We start from the raw sequence: 10,966 nt of genomic DNA on the forward strand, positions 1-10,966 counted from the left end.
TTAGGGAAGATAAAGGGCAGGATCCTCGTCACAGTGAAGGTTAACATGAAATGGGAACAAGTTGTGTTCACATTAAAACGTCTTTGTTGGAAATGCTGGTTGATGTACAAACAATTACAAGCAATCAGTAAGTGTTGAAAATACTTCATTAAACAGAATTTTGGAAAGCATCACTTCAGATTATTGTCACTAATGAGTTTAGCATTTTAGGAAATGTGCTTATTCATTTTATTCTAGTCATATGAAATGCAGTGTACCAGTCAAATATTAAGTTACAAACAGCAGTGAAATGTTCTGCTGATTTGGGTTCTTTATGTCTTTATTGTCATCTTCGTCCTGTTTTTGGTTTTGTTAGAAGTCTCATCTCACAGAGCAACTATCTGACCTGAGTTATGATCAAGGAGTGTAGACCGTGATGTCTCGCAATGTGTCTCTTCATATTATTTTGAGTGGCTGATTTTGATTTGGTTTTAGTCTTTCGACTTAAATGAATATGAGTTTCAGTCTCATTTTAATCAACCTCATTTTTTTTTTTTTAGCTAACGCTAATCTTGAAGGTTAGGTTATCTCATTTTAATCAGTTTGTTTGTTATTATCTTTAGTTCACAAAGTCTGACGAAGAATGTTAACAGTTTCATTCTCGTTTTAGTGCAGAAAGTTTACACCTCAGGCGTGGAGGTTTGTAGTGACGGCAGACGGTCAGTGTCCCTGTCCAAGGAATAGTCAGGCACATACCTGATCTATTTTATTTTATTTTCATAGATTAGACAAAGAACAAATATCACACACACAAACACACACACACACACACACACACACACACACACACAAACACAAAATCCACCTATGCACAGGTAGAGGTTTTAGGATCCTGGCACTTTCTGGCTCTGCAGCTCCAATGACCCAGCTGAGACTTGGAACACGGTGAGTGAATGAGTGCAGCTTCACCGCTATTCCAGGAGTTGAGTTCAACTCTCAAATATCCAGCTTGTGCTCCACGCACTTCTTGCCTTTTAACCACAATGATTTAAAGAGATTAAGATCGAGGCGTGGAGCTTAATGCACTCACACAGTATTCAGCATGAATCAGCATACCTCAGAGACACCGGATCGTCTCATCAAAGGAGAAATCTCTGCACACGGACATGTCGATGAAACTGTTCTTCCCTGATTTTCATTTATTTTCCCTCTTAAAATGTATCTTTTAAAACTAGATCTTGAAATCAGTGAGGAGACCAGAATGCAGATAATGCATCCTTGTGTAATAAATGAGGAACCACGTGTAGAGAGTTCTGACGTAGATGCTTGGTTCACATCAGGACAAGTTTCAGCTTTCATTTCAGCCAATTCCAGCTGAAACTCCCATCTCTTTTTTGAAAGATTTTTCATATTCAATTATTTCTCAGGAGGTTCATGTGACAACATCCTGGTGTCTGTTCATATGTTTGTCTCTAACTCAGCAACCCAACCTTTTCGCTCCCACTCGTTCGTCGCTTCATCTTTTTTATTCTCCTCATAGTCATACCCTGCTGCAGAAGGAGCAGAATGTCTTTCAAGTCTCGGCACAGCAGTGCATATCTTACCTGAGAGTGGTGGAGTTGCAGCAAGCTGCTGCCCCGGGGCCTCAACAACCCTGCTCCCATCATTCAGTGTGGTTTGTGTCCTCACAGGTTCAATGAAAACAGACATAATCTGCTATACAGCCTCCAGTGGCTGTCCTCGGTTACACAGAAACTGAGGTGCAGTCAGTGGGCTCTGCTTTGCTTTGTTTTAACACATTTTGCTATGTACGTTGGCATCAAACACCTTTGAGCACATTTTACACTTTAATGTTTCTGCTGGTTGTCTATTAAAATGAGGGTATCCTATAATGAATTTAACGGTTAAACTGAAAAACCTGCAGATTTAAATCACCTTTTACCACCTAGGAAGAAAAAGGGCTGGTAATCAGAAGAAGTCAAGCAGTTGTGTTTGTCAAGACGCAGTAACTCAAACTTTCACCTTAACCGTGAAAAACTTCTCACCATCTTGACTACTGAGCCCCTCGCTTTCTGCAGTGCAACATTCCAGGCGAGTCCAGACTCGACTGTCAGTGTTCCTGGTCTGAGGGATTCGGTTGAACTGGGTGGATGTGAGGAAATGGGTGGCAAACATGCATCTCTGGAACTGAATAGTGCAAAAGTCAAATGAAAAGTTTGCTAAGTGAGGGTCACTTCCCAGCAGGTATTCTGAGGTAGAGCGAAGAGCACTTTCGCATAATAATATTCTGATATGAGACTTGAAAGTTGGCACTTCTTTTCCCTCTCAACAGTTAGCCATGCACTTCTAAAAGTCTATTAACTGAGTTGATTTACATAAAAGTGCGGTTTTTGTGTGGCCATCAGCAGCTCCACTCAAACAGGGAATAAATCCTCTAAACAACACGCCTGAAGAAACATCTCAGAAGAAAAGGCAGAGACGGGAGGCTTATTACTTCTATCATTTTCATCAAATGTGGCTTTCGAAAGAACCGCAGGATGTTTTTATTACTGATATGTTTCCAACACACAAATAAGCCCCAGTATTTCATCATTCAGATGAGGGTTAAAAAAACAGAATTGTGTAGTATTATAAACTAAATTGTTCAGAAAAATTAGTTAAGATTGCCAGGGTTGATCTTTAAATAAAGAGGAGGTTGGTGCTTGCAAAATAATTTCTTTTATCACTGTCAAATTATTTACAGCTGACATGGGGATTTTAATGAGTTCCTGACTGCAAGAAATGGTTGTAGTGATGAGATTTGGATGTTTGTGTCATTTGAAAAGCTCAGTGTGGGGGAGGAGCTGGTTCACGGAGGCATTACTTTCCTGAGTAAAAAAAAAAGAAAAAAAATAGGCCTATGTAAGGGTGTGGACTGGCTTTGAGGCAAAAAAGGGGCGAGTTTTAATCCTGATGCTGCAACATCATTGGTGGAAACGGGGGACAAAAATGCCCGTACCTGGTGCAGGTATACAGACTGACATCTGGCCCGGCAGAGGTGGATCAACTGGTGGGATTTACCGCGTCCCCGCTTTTAACCAACCACTCTAGGCATCTCTTTTGTGGAGCTTTTATACAGGTTTGTGTAACTGCAGACAAAAAAACAGGGGCCGAATTTTTTTCTCCCTTTTTTTGTTTGTTTGCTGTAAAGTTGTGGTGCATTGTTTTAGTTCCCAGACCTTACATACCTTGTCTGCCAGGTAAGTTGAGGTTGTTCGTTGAGCAGATGGCAACAATGCACATTAATCTGGCTAAAAAAAAAAAAAAATTTTTTTAAGGGGCAGAATTGTCTTGGAATCTGGAATCTAGGTTGATAGACACAGGCGTGTGTGAATCTGCTTTGATTGTGCTCAGAAGCCTCCAGAAGGTTTGGAAACACTGAGAACAGGTCCTGTCTTGTGCAGGGAGAGGCCTGCCTGCCTGCCTGCCTGCCTGCATATCTGCCTGGCACACCCTTCACACACACACACACACACACACACACACACACAATTCTCTCTCTCTCTCTCTCCCTCCCTCACACACACTCACACACACACACACACACACACACACACACACAGAAATTACCATACGCACAGATCAAACTTGTTTTTCATGTATTTGTTCCTTTGAACTAAACTGCCACTTCTCTCCTGACAGAAACAGAAAGAGTGACATTATTGAAAGTGTTGAAGGGAATCAGCCGTGTCAACTGCTTCATTCCCAGTGATTCCTCACCGGAGGCGCCAGCGTGCTCGCCGCCTAATGAAACCATCCATGTATTCTATCCTTCATTCCACCGGAGTCTGTGTTAAGTGCCAATCAGATTTCAGTGGTTTGAAGTGTAAGACACATGGAATTATTCATCTGGAGGGTGCTTTGTAAAAAAGATTATTGAGGATTCCTTGGTTGGAACTTTAACAATAAAGGTTAATGCTGCTCTGTGACAAAAAAATCAGCTTCATTGTGAAGACTTTTAATTTCCTTTCATGGCAACCAGGCTGTGAATGAAGTAGTTTTGCACAAGCACAGAAAGAGCTCTCCTAACCTGCACTGCGACAGCCGTTGAATAGCATTGCACTGATTGCACTTCAGAGTTATTGCAGGATCACAGAGTGCTGGCAGCCCCATTTTATGGCTTTTGGACTGTCACTCACAGAGGTTGTTATGTCCTTGCCCTGTCTTTCTGCCCTTGTTTGTTCAAGACATGGCAATTAAATAATGACTTCTGAATTCCTTCAGTCTGCCAAGACATTGCTGTTTGCCCCTAAAGTCTCCTGATCTTATAAGTGCACCTGTAGACATATATTGTTAGCATGGCACTGCTTTTTGTTGTTGTTGTTGTTGTTGTTGTTGCTTTTTTTTGTTTTGTTTTGTTTGAATTTGGTATCGAGGGAAACTGTTTTCTTTCTCCAAAGATTGTTTCCCACCTGGTCTTATTCAGGTCTCCTCAGGACAAGAGGCCTGTCTCCTTACCACAGAACATTTCCCAGGTTCTATTCAACACCTTGATTTATTGCTGAGCAACTCGGAATTATTTGACAGTTATGCTCAGCCACGAGTCGCTACAATTTAGGTATAATAGAAACTGTATGTTTTCTTGCTAATCAAGACAAAGGGGACATAACAATTTAACAAAGTCACAGTCGGAGATCAGCTGAGATTCTTTCAGACTGTTACTGGGCACCTCAGTTGTTGTGACCATTGACAGCGAGGCACCGTGAAGACGCCAGATCATCCAAACCTGCGGCCGCAAAAGAGTTATCGCACAACAAATGTGAAATTCCCCATTAAAATGTTTGATATTGAATGTGTGATAAAAACATTCATTCATCTGGAATGGGGGGGGGGGGGGTAGATCAAACCATATACCGCTGCTGACAGACGCCATGGTGGAAGTAACTTGTTAATGGCAAGGAAGCCACACCCTAAAACATACACTTGTTTATTGTCTATTTTACTCTTCATGCTGCCATAATTTCTTGTAAGAAATTCTGTACTGCAGAAGACTTGAAAATGAGACCATAAACTTTAGGAAAATGTTTAATGAGGCAATAAATCAAGCCATACATTAATTTCTGTAAAATCAGATTGAGAACAGAGTCGCCCCCTGCTGGCAAGTAGGAAGAATGCAGGGTTGAGGCACTTCCTTTTCTTAGTTTCCATTTCTTTCATACAGTCTAATTTAGGAACACTCCATACCCCATCCAAGGCAAAGAAGAAGTCCCTCTCTAAACATGAAATGTACAGTATACACAAAGACCGAGTGACCCATGCATGACTCAGTTTCTTTCAAAATTCAATCTACATCATCTCACTTCTCTCTAATCCACAATCCCTGCAGGCCTCACACAGCAGACATACTTGTATCTTTCTCCTTAACAGGTTTCATCCGTACTAAACACCTCAGCCTGCTATTCACCTTCCTATTATACAGAATGATAACCAGGGGGCTTAGCGCCGCGTAGAGTGAGGAGAAGAATATACGCAGGTCAGAGAGGAGTGAGGACCTCATGGTTTTCCTCACAGTGAGAGTGTAGACCCAGATCCCATTATCTACCCCATAAAGGATCACATACAAGGTCACAAGTGCTACAACAGCCTTGGCTGCTCTTTGCTCTGCCCCACCACTTCCCCCACTGCCCCCACCACCGCTGCGGAGCCCCCTCACCTGCCGGCTGTGCTTGTAAAGGAAGACCAGGATGGTAAAACTGGCCAGAGCCATGAGAGACATGGGCACCACATCTCTGCCCACCTGAGCTGCCCCGTTGGCCTCCTTGGACAGCTTTGAAGGAAAATGCACATAACAAAACTGCACGTTGATGCCATGGTTCATGAGGTTGGAGTCATTCTTTGTGCTGAAGGAGAAGAGTATGGCTGCTGAGCTCATGCAGGTGTTAATGAGCCAAAGGATGAGGAACACGATCCCTAAATACTGGGCTACCGAGGCCCGGATGGAGGCCAGGCGTGACCCAGGAGGGGCAATACTCAAGCACTGGTAGGCACTCAGGACAAAGGTGAGCCAAATGGAGAGGGAACGTGATGTTCGGTACACAAAGATTACAGCTTTACAGCCTATGTCTCCAAAGATGTTTCCCAGGTGTAAGGAAGCCAGGGTCTCCAATAAACAGCGCACGCCTACCACCAGCAGGTTGGCGCAGGCCAGGTGCAACACGATGGCATCAGCTGGGAGGAGCTGGTTCTCCTGGTATAGAAGCAGGAGGAATGCCAGGATGACAACAATGTTACCCGGGACACCCACAACTGTGAGGGACAAATACAGCATCCCACGAGCAAACCCTTCCGATGGCATCCCTGACTGTAGAAACAGAGAGCATTACAAGAAAACTCCATAAATTACAACAACCGAAACATCAACTTAGCTGCAATGTGAATCTATCATGTGAATATTCAGACTCAGAGACTGTGGAGGTTACCTTCCTACCTGGCGACAGACAGTGCTCACATTGGTCTCAGGTGGACCTGGTGCTCTCCTGAAATAGCCGAGATGTTTGTGTTCTTATACTTGCAAACAGGTAATGTGTGTTGGAGCTGTTTTCACATGGTCCATTGACTTGAGAGACGTCGTCCCTCAGCCTCCAATTACCTGAGATCAATTCAGATGACTGCTTCAGTCCCCTGGCTGGTGTCAGACAGACAAGATGACACAGGGGCAGCTGTGTGAGGGTTTGTTTATTCAACCAGGGGAGAGAGACATACATGAGTCTAATGTTTATTTATTCTTCTTTTTAGTTCTAATTCAAATTTTAGACCCCTAATTTCACATTACTTCAACATTTTTTTTCTACCTCTTCAATCAATTTCAGCTGCTGTGTATCTAAGAGTACTTTACTTGGTGTTGGACAGTTAGACCTCAACACCACAGTGTCCTCCAGTGGAGAAAAATGTAAGCCCAGAAGATGCTCCCCTCGGTGCATGATATGGATCTCTCGCTCTCGCTCTCGCTCTCTCTCTCGCTCTCGCTCTGCACTCTTTCAGGCCCTCAATGGCACACGGGACTTTGCTTGATGGATCAGCTACACCTTCATATGTACAGTGTCACACAGCATCCGATTTATGATTGTGTAATTCACCCACAAAGCGATAAAAACTATAATTAAACCTAAAATGTGAGGGCGTTGCAAGGACGAATCAGAATTGGTGGGCTACATCATTTGATTGCGGAGCTGTACATTTTGTTAATGTCCACAAAAGGAGAACATAAATGGCAAAAATAAATGAAATGTACGAACTGTATCATTACGTTCGGCGGCACAGTGGGGCAGTGCTCAGCACTGTTGCATCACAGCAAGCAGGTTCTGGGTTCCAGCCCCAGCTGTGTGGAGTCTCCATGTTCTCCCTGTTCCTGTGTGGGTTCTCTGCGGTACTCCGGCTTCCTCCCACAGTCCAAAGACATCAAAATAGGCTTATTGGATTCTCTAAATTGACCGTAGGTGTGACTGTGAGTGTGAATGGTTGTCTGTCTCTATGTGTTGGCCCTCTGATGGACTGTCGTCCTGTCCAGGGTGAACCCCGCCTCTCGCTCGAAGGCTGCTGGGATAGGCTCCACCCCCCCACGACCCTTAACAGGATAAGCGGTAGAAAATGGATGGACGGATGGTCATTACATTTATACAGCACATATGAAGATAAATTCAATTCAAGATTACTTTTACTTCTTTCCCCTTACATATGAAATAAGTTGTGTGAAGCCCGTCAATATCAGACTCAGAAACTGAGGAGTCAAAAGCCTCTTAACCACATTTTTGCTGGAGGAAAGATTAAACAGCACAGTGAAGAGTGCATTCAATATTCCGTCTTCAGTAACCAAAGCTGGTGCCCTCACCAGCGTACTTAGAAGGGCAAAAGTTTAAAAAAGGAATGTTCATCTAAAAACAAGTTGTATAACTTAAAGCACTATATACTATCAGATGTCAAATAGGATGCAGTAGTAAGGCTGTCACAAAGTACTTGAAACACAAGAGTATGGGAATGTTGACAACTCATCTCAGCAGAGTTTTTGATTTTGACTGATGTTTCTAATGCATAGACTTGTGTGTTATGAGCAACAAAATGGCCATGCAGCATCTGCAACTGAGTCATTCATTATTCATTCACTATCCATACTGCTTGTCCTGTGCAGCTGCCATTCGGCGAGAGGTGTGGTAGATCCTGGACAGGTCATCAGACCGTCACAGGCGGACATTCAGACGACATTCAATCTCTCATTCCCACCTACGGGTGATTTACAGTCTCCATTTAACCCAACCTGTGTGTTTCTGGTGCGGAGGTGGAAGCTGGAGCACCTGTAGGGCACCCACAAGCCCAGCAAATGACCATTCTTCTCTCTCAATGCCCCTGGTCAATTTGAATTTTTCATTCATTGTTTTATGAATTTTGTGAAATTGAAATTGGAAAATAAGGAAAGGAAAATAATTAGCAACAACAACAACAAAAAAGCCTGGCTTCTCAAGCTTACATCCTGAGTACTTCACGTGTTACAATCCCTCGAGGAGGGCGTGCTTGAACTTGCCATTTTAATTAGCTCTCTGAACATGTAAACATGTAAAACGAAACAACAACAATAAAAAACACATATGGAAATCACAAAATTTACCCAATCCCAAGAGAAAACAAGCATCCAAACATCATTGTTGTGTCTCACCTGAATCGATCAGCTGAGCAAACTTAATAGACTATCTAACATAAGACATATTTGCATGGTACCGTTTGCATAATGCAAACTTTGTTGCTGCATGTCGACCCTGAGAGTTAAGAACATAAATGAATAATGATCGGTTGTCCCTTTCCCCCAATTAGTGCAACACGTGTTGTTATTCCTCTAATTGTCTTGCTCCTCTGAGTCTTCTAGCGCGCTCCCAGGACGTGAAAGGTTGAGAGGAGAGCAAACTAACACACCTGTGCATGAAAAAGCTTCTTAATGGTTCATTTAAGGCATCATCAGGCTTCATTTGCATCAATAATAACCTCACTGTTGTCTCCACAGGGGTTTTTCACTCTAATTTGTACCTCCACAGGGAATGATAATATTTAGAAGATTGACGTGTAGACTTTTTGTCAGAGTTTTGCCGGAGTTTACGCGGAAAAACACCACATATTATACGAGCTAAGGTAGCTCGTTGGTTTTTCATTTTAGATGATGAAACATTTCAGAACATGAAAGCATAGAACTTTTCTAAAATGCTGTGTTGATGCACAGCCTGTAGCGATGTCAATCAATTTAGAAACATGAGTGATTTGCAGTGAACAATTGTCTCAAGTTTCATCTCCCACGTTCTCATTCCATTCCCTTCTTCCCAGCCTTCAGTTATTGTGCTGCTGATGAGTTAGAAAACAGTGTGTGTGTTTGTGTGTGCGTGTGTGTGTGTGTTCTTTTTTTTCTGTTGTGAAGAAGAAGTGGTGAATATTGGGAGGTTAATTATGAAAGTTGGAATTTTCCTGTGCTGCCCCTCTGAGACGAGTCCTACCAGTTCATAATTGGCTAAACTATTGGCCAACAATCTCCAAGGACGTCAGAGGGTATAAATTGTATTATGTTGCCAATTAATCAGTTTACGCACAACCCACTTCACATTCCTCTTTATGCTTCGTCAGGTGAGAATGATTTTCACTGATATCCAAGAACTGACTGAATATGCGATCAGCTTTTCATATGTGACCGGCTTCTTAATTCTGTGGAGTGTATTTTGTAACAGATTGGATTCTCTCTCTCTGCCTCTCAAAACCTGATGGCTACAGGCTTTGGTGCCATGGATCTGTGTGTGACCATCAAAGGGGTCTCCTTCCTCTTGCAAACAGGTATGGGCATCTTGGGGAACACCGTGGTGCTGATGGCGTACGCCCACATCATTTATACTGAGCCTAAGCTCCTTCCTGTGGACATGATTCTGTGCCACCTGGCCTTCGCCAACCTGATGCTGCTACTGACCCGCTGCGTCCCCCAGACCATGACTGTGTTTGGACTGAGGGACCTGCTGAATGATCCCGGCTGTAAGGTGGTGATCTACGCCTACCGTATTGGCAGAGCTTTGTCGGTCTGCATCACCTGCATGCTCAGTGTGTTTCAGGCAGTGACCATCGCCCCTGCAGGGCCCCGTTTGTCCAGACTAAAGCCAGCACTTCCTGCCCTGGTCATCCCAACCTTTGCAGGACTCTGGCTCCTCAACATGGCCATATGCATTGCAGCTCCTTTCTTCTCTATGGCTCCACGTAATGGCACCGTGCCTGCCTTCACCCTCAACCTGGGCTTCTGTCATGTGGACTTCCGAGACAGTCTCTCCTATGTGATAAATGGCGTGGCTGTTTCTGGAAGGGATTTTGCCTTTGTTGCCTTGATGGTGGGCTCAAGTGGCTACATCCTGTTGCTTCTGCATCGTCACAGCCGCCAGGTGAGAAGCGTCCGGCGCTCCCAGGGCGGCGGGGCAGAGACCAGAGCAGCCAAAACGGTGGTTACCCTGGTGGTTCTCTATGTCTTCTTCTTTGGGATTGACAATGTGATCTGGATCTATATGCTGACTGTGGCTAAGGTGTCACCAGTGGTGGCTGACATGAGAGTGTTCTTCTCCTCCTGCTACGCTTCTCTCAGCCCCTACTTCATCATTTCCTCTAACAAGAAGGTCAAGGCAAAAATAGCATGTACAGCTGAGCAAGAGCAAATATCAGCGGACTCCCAGGAGTCCAGTGAAAAATGACTTTTTCTTTATTGTCATTTAGCAAATCTGGCTGTCTTTTTAAAAGCAGTTCATTGCAGTGTTTTACATGTCCCCCCTTTCTTTGTTATAATAATAAATATAAAGATCTACCCACCTTTTTTTAATTCTATGTGCAGTATCTAAACACATCATCATTCATATCTTCATCATCAACGCAGCTTGCACATTTATTCATTCAGAAAACTGACCTGCATTGTATGTGAAGAGCAAAATGCCCCTGGATTTTGCGTCTC

General features: G+C 43.5%; 2 protein-coding genes across 2 annotated transcripts; one reads left to right on the forward strand and one right to left on the reverse strand.

Moving 5' to 3' along the window:
* The first annotated feature begins 2,882 nt into the window (after window positions 1–2,882).
* On the forward strand, window positions 2,883–10,848 carry ora1 (olfactory receptor class A related 1). The gene has a single exon (XM_086200044.1). The coding sequence runs from the start codon at window positions 9,750–9,752 to the stop codon at window positions 10,710–10,712; it is 963 nt and encodes a 320-aa protein (XP_086056170.1). The 5' UTR covers window positions 2,883–9,749; the 3' UTR covers window positions 10,713–10,848.
* On the reverse strand, window positions 5,348–6,313 carry ora2 (olfactory receptor class A related 2). The gene has a single exon (XM_086200042.1). The coding sequence runs from the start codon at window positions 6,311–6,313 to the stop codon at window positions 5,348–5,350; it is 966 nt and encodes a 321-aa protein (XP_086056168.1).
* Window positions 10,849–10,966: the final 118 nt, after the last annotated feature.

Source organism: Aulostomus chinensis, chromosome 3 (assembly GCF_037954235.1).
Source record: "Aulostomus chinensis isolate RoL2024-O1b breed Wild chromosome 3, RoL_Achi_v1.0, whole genome shotgun sequence".
NCBI lineage: Eukaryota > Metazoa > Chordata > Actinopteri > Syngnathiformes > Aulostomidae > Aulostomus > Aulostomus chinensis.

What these genes read in the sequence shown, in the direction of transcription:
- ora2 (XM_086200042.1), bottom strand. Translation starts at nt 6,313, where the DNA reads ATGCCATCGGAAGGGTTTGCTCGTGGGATGCTGTATTTGTCCCTCACA.
- ora1 (XM_086200044.1), top strand. Translation starts at nt 9,750, where the DNA reads ATGGCTACAGGCTTTGGTGCCATGGATCTGTGTGTGACCATCAAAGGG.